This window comes from Emys orbicularis, chromosome 9 (genome assembly GCF_028017835.1).
Source record: "Emys orbicularis isolate rEmyOrb1 chromosome 9, rEmyOrb1.hap1, whole genome shotgun sequence".
NCBI classification, from domain to species: Eukaryota; Metazoa; Chordata; order Testudines; family Emydidae; genus Emys; species Emys orbicularis.
The window spans coordinates 48,548,603-48,574,523 of record NC_088691.1 but is presented as its reverse complement, the minus strand read 5'-3'; the positions used below and the strand labels follow the sequence as shown (position 1 = coordinate 48,574,523).

Sequence of the window (25,921 nt, the reverse complement as noted above, 5' to 3'; positions counted from 1 at the left end):
GCACTGAGAAACCTACTACATAGATTTTAATTGTATAACATCCCCAGTACCTACAGGAGGAATGGATTTCCACTCTTTTTGCAGGGATTCTTGTTGGGAGATGCTAAAGTAATTGATCTCCCCACCCACACAACCATTATTTATTAAGCTTCACTGAAAGAGACTGGACAGAAGTAGCTGGGAGCTCCCCAACTATTCCTACAAAGATTCCTCCTTGAAGAAGATGGAACTTAGAGTAGCTGTGTGTCCCTCTAGGTTCTAACTTACAAGAACATAAAAATGGTCATACTGGGTCAGACCAGTGGTCCATCTAGATCAGTATCCGGTCTTCTAACAGTGACCAATGCCAGGTGCTTCAGAGGGAATGAACAGAACAGAAAGTCATCGAGTGATTCATCCCCTGTCATCCATTCCCAGCTTCTGGCAAACAGAGACTGGGCACACTCAGAGTGTGAGGTTGCATCTCTGACCATCCTGGCTAATAGCCATTGATGGGCCTATCCTCCAGGAATTTAACTAGTTTTTTTTTTTAACCCTGTTCTAGTTTTGGCCTTCACAACATCCACTGCAATAAGTTCTACAGGTTGACTTTGTATTGTGTGAAGAAGTATTTCCTCTTGTTTGTTTGTTAAACCTGCTGCCTATTAATTTCATTGGGTGACCCCTAGATCCTGTGTTATGTGAAGGAGTCAATAACACTTCCTTATTCACTTTCTCCACACAGTCTAGATTTTTATAGACCTCTATCATATATCCCCTCTTAGTTGTCTCTTTTCCAAGCTGAGAAGTCCCAGTCTTTTTAATTGCTCCTCATACAGAAGCTGTTTCATACCTCTAATCATTTTTGTTGCCCTTTTCTGAACCTTTTCCAATTCCAATGTATCTTTTTGAGATGGGGCGAACAGATCTGCACATAGTATTCAAGGTGTGAGCGTACCATGGATTTATATAGGGGAAATATATTTTCTGTCTTATTATCTATCCCTTTCTGAATGTTTCCCAACATTCTGTTCGCTTTTTTGACTGCCACTGCACATTTCAGAAAACTATCCACAATGACTCCAAGATCTTTCTTGAATGGCAACAGCTAATTTAGACCCCATCACTTTAGATGTATAGTTGGGATTATGTTTTCAATATGCATTGATCAACATTGAATTTCATCTGCCAATTTGTTGCCCAGTCACCCAGTTTTGTGAGATCCCTTTGTAATTCTTTGCAGTCTGTTTTGGACTTGAGTAATTTTGTATCGTCTGTAAATTTTGTCACCTCCCTTTTTCAGATCATTTGTCCCTGGGGGACACCACTGTTTACCTCTCTCCATTCGGAAAACTGACCATTTATTCCTACCCTTCACCTCCCCCACCCATCTTTTAACCAGTTACTGATCCATGAGAGGACCTTCCCTCTTATCCCATGACAGCTTACTTTGCTTAAAAGCCTTTGAGGGGCCTTGTCAATGGCCTTCTGAAGTCCAAGTACACTATAACCACTGGATCACCCTTGTCCACGTGCTTGTTGACCCCCTCCAAGAATTCAAATAGATTGAGGCATGATCTTCATTTACAAAAGCCATGTTGACTTCCCCAACAAATCACTTGTGTGTCTGGCAATTCTTTATTATAGTTTCAACCAATTTTCCTGCTACTGAAGTTAGGCTTACTGGACTGTAATTGCCGGGATTGTCTCTGAAGCTTTTTTTAAAAATTGGCATCACATTAGCTATCCTCCAGTCATCTGGTACAGAAGCTGATTTAAGCAATAGGTTACATACCACAGTTAGTAGTTCTGCAATTTTATATTTGAGTTCCTTCAGAATTCTTGGGTGAAGCCCATCTGGTCCTGGTGACTATTTTAATTTATCAGTTTGTTCCAAAACATCCTCTGACACCCTGATCTGGGACAGTTCCTCAGGTGAGACATCTAAGAAGAATGGTTCGGGTGTGGGGAATGTCCCTCATATCCTCTGCAGTGAAGACTGATGCAAGAATTGTCTTTCCGCAATGACCTTCTCTTCCTTGAGTGCTGCTTTAGCACCTCGACCATCCAATGGCCCCACTGATTGTTTGGCAGACTTTCTGCTTCTGATGTACTTAAAATTGTTAGTTTTTGAGTCTCTGCCTAGTTGCTCTTAAAATTCTTTTTTGGCCTGCCTAATTATACTTTTACACTTGACTTGCCAGAGCTTATGTTCCTTTCTGTTCTCCTCAATAGGATTTAACTTCTAATTTTTAAAGGATGCATTTTTGCCTTTAACCACTTCTTAAACTTTGTTTAGTCATGGTGGCACTTTTTTGTTCCTCTTACTATGTTTTTTTAATTTGGGGTATGCATTTAATATGAGCATCTATTATGGTGTGTTTTTTAAAAAGTTTCCATTCAGCTTGTAGGCATTTCACTTTTGGGACTCGACCTTTTTAATTTCTGTTTAACTAGCTTCCCCTTTTTTTGTAGTTCCCCTTTCTGAAGTTAAATGCTACCGTGGTGGGCTTCATTGGTGTGTCTCCTCCCCTTCTGCCCCCCACAGGGATGTTAAATTTAATTATATTATGGTTGCTATTATTGAACGGTTCAGCTATATTGACCTCTTGGACTAGATCCTGTACTCCACTTAGACGCAATTCTTGATTTAGTCCTCCCATTGTGGTTTCCAGGACTAGCTGCTCCAAGAAGCAGTCATTTATGGTGTCAAAATACTTTATCTCTGCATCCTGTCCTGAGATGACATGTACCCAGTCATTATAGGGATAGTTGAAATCCCCCATTATTACTGAGATTTCTATTTTTTATAGCCTCTAATCTCCCTGAGCATTTCACAGTCACAATCACATACTACTGGCCACCTGACCAAGATGATCTCTACGGCTATATTCTTCTTCTTCAAGCATGGAACTTCTATTCATGGAGATTTTCTATAGTACAGTTTGGTTCATTTTAAGATTTGTACTATATTCGAGACTATGCTTTCTTTCACATATAGTGCCACTCCCCCACCTCCATGACCTGTTCTGTCATTCCTATGTATTTTGTACCCTGATATTGCCGTGTCCCATTGATTATCATCATTCCACCAAGTTTCTGTGATGCCTATTATATCAATATCCTCATTTAATATCTGGCACTCATATTTGCCCTTTTACTAAGAAGGGCAAATATGACTTCTAGCATTTGTATATAAGCACTTACAAAACTTGTCAATATTTAGCTGTCTGCCATTATGTGATGTGATGTTATGCCCTGCTGCGAACCTGTTGTGTTCTTTAGCTGTCTGCTGGTGGACTCTAGGTTGTGCTAGATACCTGATTATATCTTTTAGATAGTGGTGTATTCAATTTATTTTAAAATTACTTTTGAAATGCAAGTAATTTATGGGATTTGTAAGACCAATCCTCTTCCTTGCCAAAGGGCTATTCAGTACAATATCTTTTGGTCTTGGCATGAATTTTTATTTCCTGGGAAATTGAACCTAAGAACCTTTGTTCTGCTTTTATTTTGGTAGAGACTTTATATTACAGGCTTAATACCACTTACTCACAAGGGATTTTTGTCAGCACAGGCGATTTTGTGTCGTTACAACAAGGAAAGTCAGAAACATACAGCCTTAAGTCTCAGTAAAGAACACAACCCTACCCAATATGAGGAGCGAATGAGGATACAGAAGGCTGGAGGAAATGTCAGGTAAACAAGAGAAAGCACAAGAGAAGAGATGGGAATGAGCCTGAACTCTCATCTGGTTTCGACGTGCTAAGCTCACCCAACTCCCGTAGAAGTCGATTGTGCTTCGCATGTTTGAAAATCAGGGCACATAGGAATCTTGTTGGAGAAGCAGTTGTTTATGGGATGCCCTCCAAGAATCCCGTAACTGGAATGGTTGGCTGGAATTAATTTTCCTGGCCTTAGAAAGAAACTGAGGGTGGATTTGTCCTAGAGGCATGGTACTGTGTTGCAATGGCAGGAGGGTGGAGCAGTGTTGTGTCTTTGAGTGAAAGCCAGATGGCACTAAACAAGCACATATAAACTAAAACATTTGTGAAGGAAATAAAGAATTTCCTGATGTTGATTTTAAAAAAGTCTTTAACAGCTAAAAATTGCTCCTTGAGTGTTTCTAAATCTGCTTCCTCATTTCCTTGAAATGTTGTTATGCATACAGTGACACCCTTAGTTCATCAACTAGGGGTTTGTCTATACAGACAGTCAATGCATGGCAAGGTGAGGTGTAAATCCACTCCACGCTAGTGTGCTGTACACTAACTGTCCACATGGATCCTGTTGATGCACACTGAAAGTTCTGTAGTGCGCATTGATATACTCCCATTTCAAAGCAGAGTAGCATTTTAGTATGTGTCAGCAGGGTCCACCCAAACAGTTAATGCGCAGCAGGCTAGTGCCAGATAGATTTACATCCCAGATTGCCATGCACTGTATAGACAAGCCCTTAGTGATGGTTAAGGTTTGAGATGTTCCCTATATTTAAAATGGGTATTCTTTCTAGAGCTGGAATGGACTTCTTTTCAAGTGCACTCACTCTGTGTGCATGTGAACACACAGACACTTTCACTCTGGTGTGTATTAATACTTAAATATCTGCTGTATTTTAATATTTGCTCACTTTCTTGAAGGTTTCCTCTTGACACAGTCAATGTTTCAACTAGTTACATCTTGACTTTTACAGGGAAGTCCAAATCAGAGTGAAAAGATGTCGTTTGGGGTCTAAACATTTGGAATGCATGTGCTTCAAGCTCCCTTGGAATCGTTTGTTGCAGGGTGTGGGAATGGGTGGGCTAAGGCTTGGAAGGCTAGCTTTCTCTATAAACGACATGTCCCTTATCTTCAGAGAGCACATGCCATTATTTGTGTTTATCACCAATCCATCTCTGCAAGTAGGAAGGAGATGAACAAGTCTCTATTAGTTCTTTGCAGACTTTAGGCAACATCTCGATTGACTAGGAATCTACCCCTGTTTCAGTGGTTAAACGTTTTGTACCAGAGAGAGAGGGAGGAAGGGAACTGTCAGCACACTGAGTTAATTATTGCAGTTTAACAAATAAGAGAAGCACCTGAATGGAGTTCATCCAAGTTTTTGGTGGTGGAGTAGGTTCTGCCTACTGTTTTGAATTCAAAGGTTTACATTTGAGTAACACATACTTTAGGTCTCTGCACAGTTGCCTATATATATTAGTCATCACATAATACAAGTAGTGCTGTGTATTAATGATATATACCAGTAAAGCTTAACTAAAGAGAGAATTAAATAGGCAGTGTCTCTGAAAAAGTAGGGGGTAAGCTAATGAGGGGTGGGGCACCTTGAAGAAATAAGCAACTACCAACTGGAGAATCAGGGCCTAGGCAAAGATGAGGCCATGATTAGAGGAGCAGTGTAAGTGGACTGGCAAAGGGGGATACAGAGATCAGGATGGAGCAGGTCTCTGCATGGAAAGTCTTTTTTGAAAAGCCAGTTGGTTCTAAGTAGGGCTGTCAATTAATTGCAGTTAACTCACTCAATTAACTCAAAAAAATTAATCGTGGTTAATTGCACTGTTGAACAATAGAATACAAATTGAAATTTATTAAACATTTTTGATGTTTTTCTACATTTTCAAATCTATTTCAATAGATTAAAAAAATTAATCACTATTAAGTGCGCTATTAAGTAATAATAGAATACCATTTATTTAAATATTTTTGGATGTTTTCTACATTTTCAAATATATTGATTTCAATTACAACACAGAATACGAAGTGTACAGTGCTCACTTTATATTTTTGATTACAAATATTTGCACTGTAAAAATTATAAAAGAAATAGTATTTTTCAATTCACCTCATATAAGTACAGTAGTGCAATCTCTTTATCATGAAAGTGCAACTTACAAATGTATTTTTTGTTACATAACTGCACTCAAAAACAAAGCAATATAAAACTTTAGAGCCTACAAGTCCACTCAGTCCTACTTCTTGTTCAGCCAATCACTAAGAGAAACAAGTTTGTTTACATTTATGGGAGATAATGCTGCCCACTTCTTAATTACAATATCACCTGAAAGTGAGAAAAGGCATTCACATGGCACTGTTGTAGCTGGCGTCGCAAGATATCTGTGCCAGATGTGCTAAAGATTCATATGCCTCTTCGTGCTTCAGCCATCATTCCAGAGGACATGCTTCCATGCTGATGATGCTTGTTAAAATAATGCGTTAATTAATTTTTTTGACTGAACTCCTTAGGGGAGAATTTTCTCCTGCTGTTTTACCCACATTCTGTGATCTATTTAGTGTTATAGCTGTCTCAGATGATGACGCAGCACATGTTGTTTGTTTTAAGAACACTTTCACTGCAACTTTGACAAAATTCAAAGAAGATACCAATGTGCAATTTCTAAAGATAGCTACAGCACTTGACCCAAGGTTTAAGAATTTGAAGTGCTTTCCAAAATCTGAGAGGGATGAGGTGTGGAGCATGTTTTCAGAAGTCTTAAAAGAGCAACACTCTGATGCAGAAACTACAGAACCCGAACCACCAAAAAAGAAAATCAACCTTCTGCTGGTGGCATCTGACTTAGATGATGAAAATGAACATGCATCGGTCCGCAGTGCTTTGGATCATTATTGAGCAGAACCCGTCGTCAGCTGGACGCATGTCCCCTGGAATGGTTTGAAGCATCAAGGGACATATGAAACTTTAGCACATCTTGCGATGCCAGCTACAACAGTGCCATGAGAACATTGTTTTGTTTTTGAATGTAGGCTTTTTTGTACATAATTCTACATTTGTAAGTTCAACTTTCACGATAAAGAGATTGCACTACAGTACTTGTATTAGGGTGAATTGAAAAATACTATTTCTTTTGTCTTTTACAGTGCAAATATTTGTAATAAAAAATAAATATAAAGTGAGCATTGTACACTTTGTATTCGGTGTTGTAATTGAAATCAATATATTTGAAAATGTAGAAAACATCCAAAAATATTTAAATAAATGGTTTTCTATTATTACTTAATAGCGCACTTAATAGTGATTAATTTTTTTAATCTATTGACCGCTCTAGTTCTAAGATGGCTAGAAAGTCAGTAAGGGTGATGGAAAGAAGGCATGATATGGTGGTCTCACTTTTAAGACCCTTCATGGCTTATTCCCAGCCTGTTATTTCATAAATGGTATTGAGATGTCAGCCCTTACCCTTGCTCTACTGTTGATGTCAGCCTTCGTTGCTCTTGGCTGCACCTTCGTGCTTTCTCCCATGTTGCCCCCATGTATGGGCAAAGCCTCCATTTTGTCCTTCAGATCCTTCCGTAAAACTCACCTCTGCCATAGTGTTTACAAAAAAGTCAGTGGTTAGGCTGTTGATTTGCTGTGACAGCTGCTTATTATGGCGATCAGAATCATCTTGTTACTTTGTACTCCTGTATGATGATTCAGTGTGTTGGCTCTTGTCTTACACTTGGAGTATACATTCTTTAGGGCAGGGACTGTCTTATGTTTGTACAATACTTAGCACAATGGTCTCTAGGCCTCTAGGCACCACTACAATACAACTAGTAAATAAAAGATGGCTATAGCACATACATCAGACTTTCTCCATTATCCTGTACCTCTGCCCTAACATGAAGGGACCAACCCTTGTGTTTTGCAAAGGCTGCCAATGAGGGTGAAGATTAATGCTTGTCTGTGGTTTCTATTTGGGCACCTGTCCACTAGGAGCTACAGTGACACTGCCAAGGCAGGCCACTGAAAAGCCATCTGACAGCGGCTTTCTGCTACTATTGATGGTGCCTTATGTTGAATTATGCCAGGTGCACGGTTAAGGTAGGATTTTCAAAGGTGCTTGTTGATTTCATTGGGAGCAATTAAGCCAGCGTTGAATGCTTTTGAAAAATCCCATGCTCTGGGCCATAACTTGATGTATTTAAGCTTTGTTAGATATCCCTAGAGTGTGCGATTATTGACTTTGCTGGAATTGAATCAGTGACCTGGAAGTGAAAGACCCATTACCAAATGCCCCCAGGCTCTTGACAGTCTTGAAATGGGAGGGGCACATGGTATCTCCCTCCTTTTTGTGCACATCACTCATGTTTCTGCATGTCACAGCTCCTTTAAAAAAAAAAAAATCTGCCTCCAGGGCTTGTCTCCTGCATATCTCTGGCCTGCCAGAAAGCAGATCAGCATGTGCAGTTTGAAGAAGTTGCTTGGTACAAACACTGTAATGATACAGTGGGTTGTTCTCTCTTGTCAGTTTGTGGGAAGAGAGGGTACAGGAAGAGGCATGTTTAGATTTGTGCAATTTCTTAATGCTGCTACTTCGAGTGCTTGCTCATGTCAATTCCATTCTAGGTGCGTGCGTGCCCACTTGCACAGTCAGAATTTTTTGCCTTAGTGGTATCGGGAGGGCCGGCTGTGGCACCCTCTGGAGTGCCGCACTTATGCGCTGGTATATGAGGAGTCACCAGCCTTACGTCCTCTCAGTTCCTTCTTACCGCCCCTACAGTTTGTCAGAGTGACTTCCTCCCACCTCGGGAAGTGGATAATGGTTTTCCCCAGCACCTATTTATATATAGTTGTTTACAGTAGTTAGTAATTAGGTGTTAAGTTATAAGGGTTAGTTTAGTAAGTTAAAGTCTCAGCAGGGACTTTGCCCCAGGGTGGGGCATGCCCAAGTCCCCGGGTTTCAAGCCTTGTGGTAGAGGAGATCCCTCGGGAAATGAGGGGGAAAGGAGTCTACTCCGGGATCAGGTACAAAGGAGCCTCAATCTGGTATGTTCCACATGTCATCATCTGGGCCTGTTAATAAACTAAAAGAAATCGACCCTAATACTGGTGCAACGAACAGAGTTTATAGCGGGGTGGTCCTCGATTCTATGCGGGCAAGGTGCTTCCTCCCAGAGGCCCGTTTCTGAGCCATGAGAGACCTGATCTTGCAAGTGAGGGCCTGCCCGCTCACCACTGCTTACGCATGCCTACGGTTGTTAGGCCACATGGCAGCCTGTACTCTATGTGGTACGTCATGCCTGGCTCCATCTCAGACCCCTGCAAGCATGGCTTGTGTCAGTCTACATCTCCAATAGGCACAATCTAGACCGCATGGTCAGGGTGCTGGAGCACATACGGTCATCCCTGGAATGGTGGTTGGACCCTGGATTGGTGTTGGAGGGAGTTCCATTTGCATCCCCGTTGCTGACCCTGGTTTCTGATGCCTTGGACCTGGGGTGGGGAGCCCACCTGGGCAATCTCAGCACGCAAGGTCATTGGTCACGAGGTGATCGCTCCCTCCACATAAACATCTGAAAGCTCTGAGCGATTCAATTGGCCAGCCAGGCTTTCCTGCCTCATCTGAGGGGCAAGGTGGTCCAGATCCTGATGGACAACACTGCCACAATGTTTTATATCAACAAGCAAGGTGGAGCCTGGTCGTCAGCCCTTTGCCAAGAAGCTCTCTGGCTGTGGGACTTCTGTGTGAAGCATGCCATCCATCTCGTGGCAGCGCACCCGCCCGGGGCCAGGAACGTGTTGGCAGATGGCCTCAGCAGGACCTTCTCATCTCGCCACGAGTGGTCACTCCACCCGGAGGTGGTCAGCATGATCTTCCAGAGGTGGGGAACTCCCTGAGTGGACTTGTTCGCGTCCAGATAGAACAGGAAGTGCCACATATTCCTCTTGATTTTGGGGGATTGACAGAGGCTCCCTGTCTGATGCCTTCTTGCTCCCGTGGTTGGGGGCCCTAATGTACGCCAGTGCCTTTAATCCAGAGTCCTCATGAAGATCAAGCAGGACAAGGTGAGGGTAATCCTCATAGTTCCGGCTTGGCTTCGCCAATATGATTCCGCACGGTCCTGGATCTCTTGGTGGCCGCTCTGCTGCAGCTACCACTCTGGCTAGACCTGGTGTCCCAGAACCACGGCAGACTTCTGCACCCAAAGCTGGCCGCGCTGCACCTGACGGCTTGGCTGCTGCATGGTTAAATGCAGAGGAGCAGGGGTCCTTGGCTCGAGTCCAACAGGTCCTGTTGGGCAGCAGGAAACCCTCCACCAGGGTGACCTACCTGGCCAAATGAAAACAGGTTCACATGTTGGGCCTTGGACCAAGGTCTTAGGCCTCACTATAGTCGATCCTGGACTGTTTGGGCCGATCTTCTACATCTCAGGCTACAGGCCCTGTAGCCTTTCATCAATCAAGGTCCACTTAGCCGCTATTTCTGCCTTCCACCCTCTGTGTCAGGTCAGTGTTTGCTCACAACATGACAGTCCGGTTTCTAAAAGGTCTGGAGTGGCTCTATCCTCAGGTCTGTGATCCTGTCCCTCCTCAGGACTTGAATCTCATACTGTCAAGGCTCAAGGGCCCCCCTTTCGAGCCATTGGCTTCCTTCCTGTTCCCTTCTTGTGCTTTCATAGAAGGTCTCATTCCTCGTGGCAATAATATCAACCTGTAGGGTCTCTGACATTAGGGTGCTTACCTTGGAGCTGCCCTATATGGTGGTCTACAAGGACAAGGTTCAGCTGCAGCCACACCCAGCTTTCCTGCACAAGGTAGTTTAACAGTTTCATACCAGCCAGGACATATGAGGTTTGGAAAGAAAACTGGTAAGTATAAGTCACATGAGGAGCGTAGATTACACACTCTGGACATCAGGAGGGCACTAACTGTTTACACAGAAATAACAGGAGTACTTGTGGCACCTTAGAGACTAACAAATTTATTAGAGCATAAGCTTTCGTGGGCTACAACCCGCATCTTATGCATCCGAAGAAGTGGGTTGTAGCCCACAAAAGCTTATGCTCTAATAAATTTGTTAGTCTCTAAGGTGCCACAAGTACTCCTGTTATTTTTGCGGATACAGACTAACACGGCTGCTACTCTGAAACCTGTTTACACAGAGAGAACTAATCCATTCCATAAGTCAATGAATCTATTCATCATGGTGGCAGACAGGATGGAAAGGCCTTCTTGTGTCCACCCAGAGAATTTCATCGTGGATCACCACCTGCATTTGTTTTTGCTATGAACAGGTGAAAGTGCCCCCACCGGCAATTATAACCACCCATTCAACCAGAGCACAAGCCTCGGTGGAGGCCTTTCTGGCTCAGGTGCCGATCCAAGATATCTGCAGGGCCGCTGCCTGGTCGTCCATCCACACCTTCATGTGCCATTACGTGCTTACCCAGCAGGCCCGGGATGATGTTGGCTTCGGTAGAGCAGTGTTCTAAGCTGCACAACCATTAACTCTGAGCCCACCTCCAAGGGTGTACAGCTTGTGAGTCACCTAGAATAGAATTGACATGAGCAAGCACTCGGGGAAAAAATAGTTACCGACCTTTCGTAACTGTTGTTCTTCAACACGTGTTGCTCATGTCCATTCCACTACCTGCCCTCCTGTCCCTCTGTTGGAGTTGCCGGAAAGAAGGAACTGAGAGGGCATAGGGCTGGTAGAGCCTCGTATATGGGCGCCACAGCTGGCCTTATGGATACCACTAAGGCAGAAATGTCTGACAACTGTGCACATGGGCGCGTGCACACTTAGAATGGAATGGACATGAGCAACAAATCTCGAACAACGGTTACAAAAGGTAGGTAACCATTTTTCCTCTCTGGAAGCTCATTTTCACCATCCCTATAAATTAGCTTTCTTTCCTTGTCCTCTTAACAGGCTGAAGGGATCGGGGTGGAGGATGAGAGCAGGGAAAGTAGAGCCCTCTTTTATAACCAGAAGCAATTAACGGTTAACAAAAATTGAAAGCTAAACAGCCATTTAGATTAGGATCCATTGATTAGGACTCATCTTAGTAATAACACTGCTTAAGTTCCTTAAGAACATAGCAAGGGTGGCCAGTGACTGAGGAGCAACAGAACAGCACTAGAAAGCTTGTCCACCCCACTGTCTTACTGATGCACTAATATTTTTAAAGCAGTATTTTCTGAGAGAAAAAGAATGAAGCCTCCAGAAAGTAGCCCCATCTACATCTTTGATCTGCAGGTGAGTCAGCAGGATCTTATGATCAGTGGTATCAAAGGCAGCAGATAGCTCTAGTTATCTCCGATTGAGAAGAGGAGATCATTGGTCAGAGCCATAACCACAGTAGAACCCAGACTGTGAGGGGTCAAGGAAGTCAGAGGCATCCAGCTACAGGGAATGTGTCACAACATTCCCACTAGTAACTGAAACAGAAGATTAGAGACAAGTCAATAATTTGACAGATTGTCAAGGTCAAGAGCACTTTAATTGGTGGAAAAAATAGCCAGGTCCAGGTGCTTCATTGTTTTCTGTCTTAGTATAACACTACATATGATGATCCCATTCTGTTCTCTTGCCTCCCCCAATGCAATGGTATTTCCATTCAAAATTATAATCCTCTACTGAGTTCGTAATGGAAACTCACTTTCATTAGCAAATCACTTGTGGTCCATTCTTAATCCTCATGGTTGTTGACAGAGTATCATTCTTTGCTGTACTTAAATGTGCTCTGATGCTCACTGTCTTTTGTTTAAAATATCTCCTATGTGTAGCCTCTCCTTTTTGAAGTCAAGGTTGGGGTTTTGTTAACGCTGACTTCAACAAGCCCTGGTTACACACACTATGCTCAGTTCTTATGCTTTTGAATTATGTTTTCCTGCCCTGTTAGGTTTAACGCCTCTCAGTTTAGGGCAAGTCCAAAGAAAAGAAAATGGTTAATCCTACTGATGGTTTCTTTCAATCTCTCCCTATCTTCTGTCATTGTTGAAGTTTCTGTGTGGAGTTTGTTCACCCTGAATGCTATGGTTTAAGAAATAGGAGACATGGGATGAAATCCAACCTATTTTTAGGCAATGGCAAAACTCCTCCTAATTTAAGTGGGGGCAGGGTTTTACCCATAGTGTCTAAAGAGTCGGCCATCAGGAATAGCTCCTCTGCATTTCAGCCCTAAGTGTCTGCTTGAGAATGTGCAGTCAGTCTTCCAGCAAGAGAGAGAAAGGGATGTGTGCGGTGTTGGGAAAGCTGGTGTCCTGCTAAATTATTTTGTCCCAACTGGGCTTCCTTTTCATCATTCAGGGATGGACGAGTGCTGGGTGTGCTGGAGGTTTCCCGTTCCATTGGGGATGGACAGTACAAACGCAGTGGTGTCATTTCTGTGCCGGATATCAAACGCTGCCAACTCACACACAATGACAGGTAAAGCATGTCCAAGCAGAGGGTAAAGCAAGGTATGTGTTCAGTGCCATTTCTGTTTAGCAGTTCATAATGCAGAATCTTCTCAAGTCAGATCACCAGAGTCATCTAACTACTCCTTATTCTCATCATTGTGATGGCTCTTTTCGTAAATTTGTTTTTTGATGGAGAGTTAATTGAAAGGGTTCATCATGTGTGGAGCAGTGTAAGCATATGTAACAATTACAGAACTACAGACTGACAAAGCCCCTGCACTAAACAGCTTACCATCTACAGTAATTCAAATGTGGTATTATAGGCAGGGCTGATACCCCCGATTATTAAGGTTGCCTGACAATTCTTGCTTTTAAGACCCTGTTTTCATTTGCTTGTAAATTTGCCAAATTCTAACCATTTGGACTGAAATGTTGCATGCTGGGTGCATGCCTCAGGCTGAACTATCTTGGAACATTTCAGGCATAACCGAATGAGGCTAGAGAAAAATACATTATTTTTTGCTTATGTTAAAAATTCTGGCAGATTTTTCCCTTGAACTGCTCGCACGCTCATGCTCTGGAGCAGTGACTTGATATTTGGTAGAGGGGTGGCCTTTGCGTCCGAGATGTACTTTTTGCCATCCCCACGAAAATGTGCCCAAATTCAGCCAAGATGATATAAGCCTTTGAAAAATCCTAGCTCTCACATGCTCAACAAGGACTTGCTAAAACATCACAACTAAAATTTCCAAAGATTCTGTCTGCATAGGCATGCTCCATTCTGGGGCTAGAGCAGACTTCCCTTGCAATTTTTCACTCTGCTGCTGGGGGTCATGCCAGGGCCAGAGCTGGGCCCTGAAATGGAGAGCAGGGACACTCTTCTGCTCAGTGCTCCCCCCTGCTAGTTCCAGGCAGCATGGAGGAGGAAAGTGCCTGATTTAAATGCAGAGGGGATCTGAGATGGAAGGGGATGGGTAGTAGAATGGAACAAGGAGAGGGGACTGACTGGGAAACTGTGGCGAGGAGACGGGAGGGGAAATGAGAAGAGATACCTGATGAGCCAGGGTGGGAAAGGGGACTAATTCTGACTGGGCAAAGACATCAGAGTCAAGTTAGGAAATGCCTGAATTAAGGGTGCTTGTGGGAGCTCTGAGACACTTGATGCTGTAATGTGGGATGCCCTGGTGGTTGTACTGGGGCACCAGCCCTGCTGATACCGCTCATATTCCCTTGCTTTTAGCCACTTCACAGGGGAGAGAGATGGAAGAACAGAACTTTCAAGGGAAGAGTGAGTTCCTGCAGGAACGGAAATAACTATATATGGGCAACACACAGTGACTTTGCATAACAAGTCATTGTATTCATTGTTTGTAGAGCCCCGTAGTATGTCCTGACATAGGAACTCTGCTACTGCATCTTTATTATACTTTTGGCATGTTCTCTAGTTTGTGTAGGGAATATGTAAGGAGGATAGCCTCGGGGGGCATCAGCATACTTTCCAGCAGCTTATAGCAGTGCTGTCAAAGGTTATCTGTATTTTGGAAAGTCTTCCACAAGATTCTAACAGAGGGCATCTAGTAAAATAAATTGGGGATTTTGTAGTTGGAGGGTGGAAGAGCCTACCCATATTGCTAGGGCCCTACCAAATTTATGGTCCATTTTGGTCAATTTCATGGTCATAGGATTTCAAAAGTAGTAAATTTCATGATTTCAGCTATTAAAATCTGAATTTTCACGGTGTTGTAATTGTAGGGGTCCTGACCCAAAAAGGAGTTGTGGGGGGATTGTGGTACTACTACCCTTGTGCGCTGCTGCTGGCGGCAACGCTGCCTTCAGAGCTGAGTAGCTGGAGAGCGGCGGTTGCTGACTGGGAGCACAGCTCTGAAGGCAGTGCCACCACCAGCAGCAGCGCAGAAGTAATGTGGCAATTTCCACCCTTACTTCTGCGCTGCTGCCTGCAGAGCTGGACCCTCAGTCAGCCTCTGCCACTCTTCGGCCACCCAGCTCTGAAGGCAATAACACAGAAGTAAGGGTGTCATGGTATGGGATTGCCACCCTTACTTCTGCACTGCTGCTGTGGGGGGGGAGGTGCTGCCGCCGCTTTCAGAGCTGGGTGCCCAGCCAACAGCCACTGCTCTCTGGCCGCCCAGCACTAAAGGCAGTGCAGAAGTGAGGATGGCAATATCACAGAATCCCCCCCCTTCTCCCCCCCCCCCGCAACTCCCTTTTGGGTCAGGATCCCCAATTTGAGAAAAACTGGTCTCCCCTGTGAAATCTGTATAGTGTAGGTAGGGTAAAAGCACACACAAGACCAGATTTCACGGGGGGAGATCAGATTTCACAGTCTCTGATGCATTTTTCATGGCCGTGAATTTGGTAGGGCCCGACATATTGCCTAGCGTTGATTCTCTTTCAGGTTCATTATGCTGGCCTGTGATGGCCTCTTCAAGGTCTTCTCACCAGAAGAAGCTGTAAACTTCATCTTGTCCTGCCTGGAGGTGAGGAGAAGGCAGCTCTAGGGTGGACTTGCATGTGCAGTTTCATCAGTGCAGAAGGTGTGAAATACTAGCATGCTGGGAAGGGGAGAGCATAGAAGAGAAATACACTTTTAGGTGGAACCAGTGTGCTCTGGCAGCTTATTGAATGAGAGCTATTCTAAAATACTGTAGGATTGCCTCATTCTCAAATGATTGCTTATTGCCATTATTTGTCCTGTTTAATCCATCTCTGCTTCATGGGACCATCACCATTTTATTGTCTCCCAGCCCCAGTATGAAGGAGAGCTGCTCCTTAGCCAGTATGAGAGAGCTTTCCTTGCACATTATTAAATTCCATGTATGAGCAGTCTGGGCTTTTTCCTAGAGCTGGAAGAAACAGAATCCTGAAGAACAGGAGGCTCTTTTAGTGTTGCCCACGTGAAGTTGCCGTTGGATTGTGCAGCATAAAACTGTAGTCCGCATGAATGCAGAGCACTGTGAAATGTTTACACTCAGCAGAACAGGTTTGTGTGAGTAGTATGGTCAACTTCCTCTTTCAACAGGACAAGAATATCCAAACAAGAGAAGGAAAATTAGCAGCTGATGCTCGATATGAAGCAGCCTGTAACAGGCTGGCCAACAAAGCAGTGCAGCGAGGTTCTGCAGATAATGTCACTGTAGTGGTGGTCCGGATCGAGCACTGAAGGAAAACATGCAGGGATGCAGTCCAGAGCTGCATGTGATGGATTTAAATGCAAGAACAAAGTGTGTAAGAGTGTGTGTGTGTGAGAGAGAGAGAATCGGGGAGGGGGGGGGGGAGGGGTATGGGTCTCCTCCCTGGATGCTCTTCATTGTAAATAAACTTCTTTTTTCTAATTGTTTTAGTTCATATTTTTGTTTACCATATTTTATAAATGAATTTCTGTACAGGACAGATTGCATTTCCTGCTACTACAGTTGGGGCTTCATGTGGAAATTCATGATTCAGTTTCAACTGCCTAATAACGAAAGTCTAAGCAAATCATCCAATGAAGTGGGTATTCACCCACGAAAGCTTATGCTCCAATACATCTGTTAGTCTATAAAGTGCCACAGGACTTTGTCGCTTTTTACAGATTCAGACTAACACGGCTACCCCTCTGATACTAAGCAAATCATAACTCTTTACCGTAGGTATTGGAACTGTAGTTGCAAGAACGTGCCTTTTTATCATTGTAATTTTGAGCCAGTTAAACACAGCTGTGAGTGGAGGAGACTGCCAAATAGAAATGGACAAAATCTGTAGGGGAAAGAAGAATTGTCTTGAGGCTTTTAACAGTAATTGCAGCCAAAGGCAAGATCAAAACTAGCAGGGGCGGCAGGTTTGTAGAAATTTTGGTGGTGCCCAGAATGCCCAGAGCCCACCCCCCCAAAATTCTGCCCCCACCTGCCTAAGGCTCTGGGAGGGAGTTTGGGTGGGGGGAAAAGGTCAGGGGTGCAGGCTCTGTGATGGGGTGGGGGTGTAGGAGGGATGGAGTTTGGGTGCAGGCTGGGTGTGGGGGTTCAGGCTCTGGGAGGGCGTGGGGGGTGCGGCGCTTACCTGGGGCTCCTAGGCAGGGTGGCCCGGGGGGGGCTCCGCTTGGGGTGGGACACTGACCCACCCCGCCCAGGGGCTGCAGGGAGGGGCCGGCAGCCACATGGAGTGAGCAGAGAGGAAGCTGCTCAGCTCTGCTGTGCTGCCGGTGGTTGGAGGGGGCCCCGGGCCATTTTAAATCACCTGGGGGATGCGGGGCTGGGGCGGGGGGAAAGCACCCGGGGAAAGTCAAGGCCGAGGGAGAGACCTGGCCTCAAACATTGCTGGAGCTGGGCCCCGAGCCAGGAATATTCCTGGTTCCCAGGCACCATGGGTCTATAGAAATTGCCGCCCATGAAAACTGGATAAAAATCATGAAGTAGCTGCTGATGTTGAGAAACTCAGTTTGAAAACTGCAGTCTTATTCTCATGCTCTCCTTTTCACCCATTCCTCTATAAAATGGTGGTTCTGAGTAGCTGTTACTCTACCTGCAGAAGCAAGGATTAAATTGCATCAGTTTCCAATTACCCATTCACAAATGGCTAATCTACCACTCTGGAGCAGTGACTTCACTGAATTTGGTTTAGCTGAGAATGGTATCTCAGGGTATGTCTACACTACGAGAGTAGTTCGATTTTACTTAAATCGAATATGTGGAATCGATATTGCAAAGTCGAACGTGTGTGTCCACACTAAGGACAGTAATTCGATTTTGTGAGTCCACACTAACGGGGAAAGCGTCGACATAGCTGCCCACAGTGCACCGCTTCCTATCCCACAGTTCCCGCAGTCCCCGCTGCCCATTGGAATTCTGGGTCGAGCCGCCAATGCCTTCTGGGTAAAAAAATGTCGAGGGTGCTTTTGGGTAACTGTCGTCATCTGTCCGTCACTACCGCCCTCCCTCCCTGAAAGCGCCGGCGGGAAATCAGTTCACGCACTTTTCTGGTCAGTGACAGCGCGGACGCCACAGCACTGCGAGCATGGAGCCCGCTGCGACCATCGCTGCAGTTGTGGCCGTTGTCAACACCTCGCAGCTTATCATCCACCTTTCCCAGAGGCAGATGCAGAGAAATCAGGCGAGGAGGCTACGGCACCGCGGTGAGGACCTGAAGTCTGAGAGTAGCACAGACCTGTCAGAAAGCACGGGACCCAGCGCCGAGGACATCACGGTGGCAATGGGTCATGTTGATGTTGTGGAACGGCGATTCTGGGCCCGGGAAACAAGCACGGACTGGTGGGACCGCATAGTCTGCAGGTCTGGGATGAATCACAGTGGCTGCGAAACTTTCGCATGCGGAAGGGGACTTTCCTGGAACTTTGTGAGTTGCTGTCCCCTGCCCTGAAGCGCAATGACACCCGGATGCGAGCAGCCCTGACTGTCCAGAAGCGAGTAGCCATAGCCCTCTGGAAGCTTGCAACGCCAGACAGCTACCGGTCAGTCGCGAACCACTTTGGCGTGGGCAAATCTACCGTGGGGGTTATTATGCAAGTAGCCAACGCAATCGTTGAGGTACTGCTCTCAAAGGTAGTGACCCTGGGAAACGCGCAGGTCATCATAGATGGCTTCGCCGAGATGGGATTCCCAAACTGCGGTGGGACTATAGATGGAACTCACATCCCTATCCTGGGACCGGACCACCAGGCCAGCCAGTACATCAACCGAAAGGGCTACTTTTCAATGGTGCTGTAAGCACTGGTGGACCATAGGAGACGTTTTACAAACATCAACATCGGATGGCCGGGCAAGGTTCATGACGCTCGTGTTTTCAGGAACTCTGGTCTGTTTAGACTGCTGCAGGAAGGTATTTACTTCCCGGACCACAAAATAACTCTTGGGGATGTGGAGATGCCTATAGTCATCCTTGGGGACCCAGCCTACCCGCTAATGCCCTGGCTCATGAAGCCCTATACTGGCGCCCTGGACACTGAAAAAGAACTCTTCAACTACCGGCTGAGCAAGTGCAGAATGGTGGTGGAGTGTGCTTTTGGCCGTCTCAAGGGGAGATGGAGAAGCTTACTGACTCGCTGTGATCTCAGCGAAACCAATATCCCCATTGTTATTGCAGCTTGCTGTGTGCTCCACAGTCTCTGTGAGAGCAAGGGGGAGACCTTTATGGCGGGGTGGGAGGTTGAGGCAAATAGCCTGGCTGCTGATTACGCCCAGCCAGACAGCCAGGCGATTAGAAGAGCCCAGCGGGACGCGCTGTGCATCCAGGAGGCTTTGAAAGCTAGGTTCCTGAGTGAGCAGGGTAACCTGTGACTTTTCAGTTTGTGTACAGAGAAGCTGAACCTGCCCCCGTTTCTTTACCCACTAAATGTTCAGTATCCTCTCCAGTTACATACCCCGTCCCCCCCCTTACAACCCACGTTTAAAAATAAAATCACTTGAATTTTGTTAATGAACACCGTTTTCTTTATTACTGTTTTCGTGGGAAAGTGTTGAAACTGGGACGCAGACTGTGGTGGGGAGCGGGTGTAGTGTTGTGATGCAAATGACGCTTCTAAACTCCAGGAATGACAGGCTCCGCAGTGGTGGACTGGTGGTTTCAACGGAGCCTGCCACCCCTCCTGTTCGGGACTCTGTGTGTGTGTGGGGGGGCTATGTGACTTTGTGGCAGGGGGAGGACGGTTACAGATCCCCTGCTGCGTGGCTCTGTGATCCAGGATAAGGACCGCTGCATAAGATCAGTAACTGCCCTCCCCCGCCACAAAGTCACAGAGCACCCCCCACCCACCACAGAACACTAAAACCACCTCCCAGACTGACCAGGATAACTAGTGACTGCAATGTGTGTGTGCCCTGCTGCTGAACCTGCCCCCGCCTCTGTACCCTGGTAAAGGTGACTGTCCTGTCCAATTACCAACCCCCTTCCCCCCCTTCAGACAGACTCTCCTCTAAAAGAACATGATGGAAACAGTAATTAACAGAAACGTATTTTTTATTAGCAACTACACATGAAACTGGCGGGTGAAACTTGGACGGGGGCTTGGGTGAGGCGGGAAGGAAAGGACTTGTCAAATTTTGGGGAATGAGAGCCTTCTAGTAGTAGAGCAGTCTGCAGGGGTGGAGTGAGAGTTTTCACGGACTCTGCCGCCCCTCCTTCTTTGGACTTTGGGTGAGGGGGGTATGGGACTTGGTGGTGGGGGAGGGCGGTTAGAGAGAGACTGCAGCGGGGCTCTGTCCTCCTGCCACCGGTCCTGCAGAACATCCACAAGGCGCCGGAGCGTGTCCGTTTGCTCCCTCATTAGTCCAAGCAGCGTTTGAGTCGCCTGCTGGTCTTCCTGCTGCCACCTCTCCTCCCGTTCCATGTGTGATCGGTGCATTTGGGACAAGTTCTCCCTCTGCTGGGCTGCCTGCGCTCGGGAGCAGCCCATAAGTTCCGAGAACATGTCCTCCCGTGTCCTCTTCTTCCTACGCCTAATCTGCGCTAGCCTCTGGGAGTGTGATGCCAGGCTGGGTTGGGAGACAGTCGCAGCTGTGGGAATGGGAAAAAGGGAGTGAATTCCTCAGAAAGATAAATTTCGTTGTGAACAAAGAACATAGTCTTTCTCTGTGAACAAGACCATGCACAGCACTCAGGACAAGGTCGAATTTTCGGCCTTCGCATTCAGTGCCTGGGGTCTTGCAGTGCACATCCGAGAAGCGGGGCAGGACACCGGAATTTGTGTAGCAGGCCGACATGGTAAGCCGTAGACTTGTGGCTGCTTAAAACTTTAATAGTAGCACTGGCCTCCTTTCACGTTCAAAGCAATGCCAGTCCCTGCTGCCAGCAATCCGGCAAGCATGAACTCTGCCCCTGTCCCACCCCCTCGCGGCTGTCCCAGGGAAAGATCCCTGTATGCTGCCCCTCTCCCGCCTCCACCACGTGGCTGTAAACCGCCGGTTACAGTTCTGTAAAGGAACAGGCAAGCAGTCCCAATACTAACATTCCCCTACCTAATTCAAAGCAGGTCACCATGAGCGACATCACTCTGATGAGGATTTCAGAGACGGAAAAAGAAAGGATGCTTCGGGAAAGCCTGCAAAGACCAGGGCCGTATGCCGCCATGCTCTGCAGGGCAATGATCCCGGAGTACTTGCTTGTCTCCTGGCGCGGAAATGTTTGCTACTACGGAGGACCCAATAAGGCTGCTCTCCCCAGGAACCTGATGCAAAGGCTTTCCAATTACCTCCAGGAGAGCTTCGTGGAGATGTCCATGGAGGATTTCTGCTCTATCCCCGGACATATAGACAGGATTTTACTGTAGCTGCACTGGCAGGGACTAAACAGTAGAGCGGCTTGGGCAGAACAATCATGCTAAACCGGACATTGTTAGATTTTTTTTTTTGTAGTTGCACTGCCAGGGACTGAACCGTTAAGCGCCTAGGGCAAAGTAATCATGCAAAACCCATTGTTAATATTGTTAATATTCCTGTTCTGTAAAAAATAAATGTTTAGATGTTTTAAACACTTACTGACTGATCCTTCCCCTGATTCCGTGTCCGGGTTAACGGCTGGGGACGGTTGGTAGGGGATCTCTATAAGGGTGATGAAGAGATCCTGGCTGTCGGGGAAATCAGCCTTGTAAGCGCTGTCGACTGCCTCGTCCTCCTCATCTTCTTCCTCATCTTCCCCGTCCGCTAACATGTCCGAGGAAGCGGCCGTCGACAATATCCCATCCTCAGAGGCAGTGGTGGGGTAGTGGTGGCGGCCGCACCTAGGATGGAATGCAGTGCCTCGTAGAAACGGGATATGTGGGGCTGGGATCCGGAGCGTCCGTTTGCCTCTTTGGTCTTCTGGTAGCCTTGTCTCAGCTCCTTGATTTTCACGCGGCACTGCGTTGCATCCCGGCTGTATCCTCTCTCTGCCATGGCTTTAGAGATCTTCTCATAGATCTTTGCATTCCGTCTTTTGGAGCGCAGCTCGGAAAGCACGGACTCATTGCCCCACACAGTGATCAGATCCAAGACTTCCTGATCAGTCCATGCTGGGGCCCTCTTTCTATTCTGAGATTGCACGGCCATCTCTGCTGGAGAGCTCTGCATCGTTGCCAGTGCTGCTGAGCTCGCCACGATGTCCAAACAGGAAATGAGATTCAAACTGCCCAGACAGGAAAAGGAATTCAAATTTTCCCGGGGCTTTTCCTGTGTGGCTGGTCAGAGCATCCGAGCTCGAACTGCTGTCCAGAGCGTCAACAGAGTGGTGCACTGTGGGATAGCTCCCGGAGCTATTACCGTCGATTTCCATCCACACCTAGCCTAATTCGACATGGCCATGTCGAATTTAGCGCTACTCCCCTCGTTGGGGAGGAGTACAGAAGTCGAATTTAAGAGACCTCTATGTCGAACTAAATAGCTTCGTGGTGTGGACGGGTGCAGAGTTAATTCGATGTAACGGCGCTAAATTCAACATAAACTCCTAGTGTAGACCAGGCCTCAGTGTCATTAAACATGGTTATGTAATATTAAGAAGAAGGTTGACGGATGCATCTGGTCTACAATTCTGAAATTCAGCCTTTGTGCAAAATGTTTGTCACGCCCAATTCTGGTGCCTTGGAAGTCAAGGGAAGTTTTGCTCTTGATTTCAGGGGATGTAGGGTTGCCCCTTTTAAATAGTTAAACATTGTGAAATTGAGCAAAAACAGTGGAGGCGCTTCCTCAAAAGACACTTACTCTTTTAACGAGGTGAAGAGAAATCCTGGGTACTAGCAAATCTACTGTCAGAAAGTAAAGAGCAGGTTTAGACTTGCATCTGGTAATTGTGTCGTGACGTGAACAGGCAGAGGATGCAATTATTTAGGAGCTTGGAAATTAATGGGGGGGGGGGGGCGGGGAAGGGGGAAGAAAGCCACAAATGAGAGGGGGAAAATAGCATTACTGGTAACAATTCTCAGAACAAAAACAGCCTGCTCCTACTCCTCCTTTCCCCATCCCCCACTTGTCTCAGCTTATCAAAATAAGGGGGGGTGGAGGCAAAGGCAGTTGGAAGATGCCTGTAATGTAATGCCAGCTGGGAGGGTGACTGGCATCCGATAGGAGTGGATGGAGCATCTCTAAGCAGGGAAGCTTCAGGCTATCTTTGCTGCTTTCAAGATGTGCACTTCAGTGCTTAAATACTTTTGAGGATCTGGAGCTGGGTGCACTTTCTTTTATTCCTTTTCTCTTTGCTGCCTCTGCTTTTTTGTGTATCTCAAGTGTGAGGAGAGAGTCCTTTGTTTCCTCTTCCCATTTTCTCTACCCACACTTCCCTTTTGTTTTCTTTGGCTATAGGTTCATTTTTCTCTCATTCCTCTCCTTCTCAAACCTCTCTGGTGAAACATTACTGAAAGCACAACTCAAGTCAGTTACATAAATATATTCCATATTACAGTACCATCCAATAAATATTTTTTCATAAAATGCTTTATACCATACATTTATCTATACTGCAGGGAGAGGAAAAACCTGGAATGTAGGAGTTTCACAAGAGCTGTAGCTTGAAGACAAATTGCAATCTGCTTTTGGAGGACCAGGGCTAACCTTAGCTTTATTGTAGTCAAAGATGGGAGGCCTGCTGACGTTTCCAGAGTAGGGTGGCCTGGGTGAGCAACTTACTGAGAGAACACCCAAGACAGTTTAGCTGTCTTGTCTAGACTTTTTATTTAACGTTTCAACACTTGCTTTAGTGTTTTGCTGTGAAGAATAGCAAACGATTATGAAGACATCCTGAACAGAAGTCCATTTTGGACATTCTGCTGCTGAGCAGTGTTACCCCTCGGGGGGGGCATGCTGAGTTGTCCTTCACTAAATAGCAGTAGGCTGGGTTTATTTTAAGGACACAAGCAGATTGGCTCTGCAAGCTGCACCATGTCCCCTACTCCCACAGACTTCCCAGGGGACTGTTCACCTTGCAGGATCAATGCCTAAGAGTGAACTCCTGCTGTCCTTTTTGGGTGCCTCTTCATTACAAGAATAGCTGTATTTTTCCCTTGTGTTAACTAATGTGGTAAAATCCTAATTAAGACAAGGCAGTTAACTTGTATGAAACAGTAAAGCCTGGCAGTGTCCTTCAGATCTTACTTTGACCTGCCATGGGGAACCCTGACGTTTGCCTTGGTCTGCTGATTTGTGTGAAAGCTACAACATGGTCTGTGTTCACTAGGATTTTACCACGTAGTAAGAACACAACTTCTTTTCCTAGTAAAGAGAAGGGCTTTCAGGCTTGAATTCTCCACAACGTCAGTGGGAGTTCAGCTACAGTAAAGACTGCAGGAATTTGGTGTGTAAGTTGCTATATACCATAAAAAGCTGAAAGCACCAAATTTTTGAACTTGGGGCTTATGTCCTACTTTGTATGTTACCAGGGCTCCAAATTGAGACTTGTAAAGCTTTTCTAAGACAACAGTTAGGGTATGGCTACACTGCAATGAAAAACTCGCAGCACTGAGACTCAGAGCCCAGGTCATTTGATTTGGGCTGTGGGGCTAAAAATTGCAGCAAAGATGTTGAGGCTCAGGCTGGAGCCTGGGCTCAGAGACCCTCCCTCATGGGGTCTCAGCATGAACCTGAATGTCTATACTGCAATTTTGACCTGGGCCAGCTGCAGCCATGCTGCTGGTCTTTTATTGCAGTAGAGAGGTACTTACAGTTTTCTAACCAGCGAATTATATGAGCTGGTTTGTAGAGAGCGCTAGTATTTTATGTAAAGGACAGCATATGTAGCTTTTTCCTGAAAGATTTTGTGAAAGTGCTGCCAACAGCAAATGCCCTAGTCCAAGTTAACTTTGTTTCCTGAAAGGAGAGTTTGCTGTGAAAGCAGTTCCTCTAGCAGGACTGGAAAAGCTTTGCTGGAAAAAATAAAATTCAGAGAGAGTTGAGCCCCTTGTCCTGCTATCATGAAGGTGGAGCTGAGTGTAGTTCTAGGATATCTCATTGAAGTTCTGGCAGGAGCTCAGGAATTAAGTACATGGTACTAAGAAATGAGACTGCATCTTTTTCTTTCCCTGCCTTTGTTATTAATTTAGGGCCCATTCCTGCAGCCCTTATTTATGCACGTAGTCCCATTGGGTTAATCGGAGTTAGACTGCGCTATCGGGACTAAAACCAGGCGTAACGGTGAGTATCTCCACCACCCATTGACTGGGCTCTCTGCCAGGGGCAGAGAATGGGGTGGTGATGTGAGTACACAGTGCCTAGGAAGTGGAAAATCATTGGATAGTAATTCACGTTCTAACTAGTCTGCTGCCTTATCGGGACACTGCTCTGCATTGAAAATTAACTTCCAAGAACCAGTGCCTGCTGATAGCAAACCTTAACTGATGAGCTATAAGAAAGCTAGAGCTATATACATAATCTGGCTTTGGCTGCTGAAAAACTGAACAGCAAAAAATTGCCAAAGTGCTAGTCTATGGGTGAAGGCTTCTTCAAATCACCTTTTCCTAAGCATTCGTGCTTGATTGGGGGGAGGGGTTCCTTTATAAAACTTGGTCTGGTTTTAGAAGTCAGCCATATTATAATTGTCCATGTAAAATAAGCTTCAAAATCTGGCCATAAATTAAATTAAAGGGGGATGGATTTAGTGAGTCCTCCTTTTTTCATGCTTCCAATTTTCTTTCCGGCTCTCCATCATCTTTGGATGCTTGAGATCTTGTGCAAAGTATGGTGGCTGGTGGCTGGGTTTTGCAGCACAAGCAGAATCTGTAGAGACTGCTGCTCCTGACCTCACTATGCTTTGCTCCCTGTGCGTGGGTGGGAGAGAATTAAGGTGGTTCTTGCTGAAGAGACCAATTCAGCTTACAGCGTGTAAGGGCAGGTGGTTTGAGACCAT

General features: G+C 45.8%; 1 protein-coding gene across 1 annotated transcript in view; it reads left to right on the top strand.

The window, feature by feature from the left end:
* The window catches only part of ILKAP (ILK associated serine/threonine phosphatase), a 41,998-nt gene extending 25,549 nt beyond the window's left edge, over positions 1-16,449 (top strand). The window contains exons 10-13 of the mRNA XM_065410412.1: positions 3,557-3,678; positions 13,014-13,133; positions 15,522-15,603; positions 16,146-16,449. Coding sequence (XP_065266484.1) covers positions 3,557-3,678; positions 13,014-13,133; positions 15,522-15,603; positions 16,146-16,286 — 465 coding nt within the window. The 3' untranslated portion in view covers positions 16,287-16,449. The remainder of the gene's footprint in view (positions 1-3,556; positions 3,679-13,013; positions 13,134-15,521; positions 15,604-16,145) is intronic.
* The last annotated feature ends 9,472 nt before the right edge of the window (positions 16,450-25,921 follow it).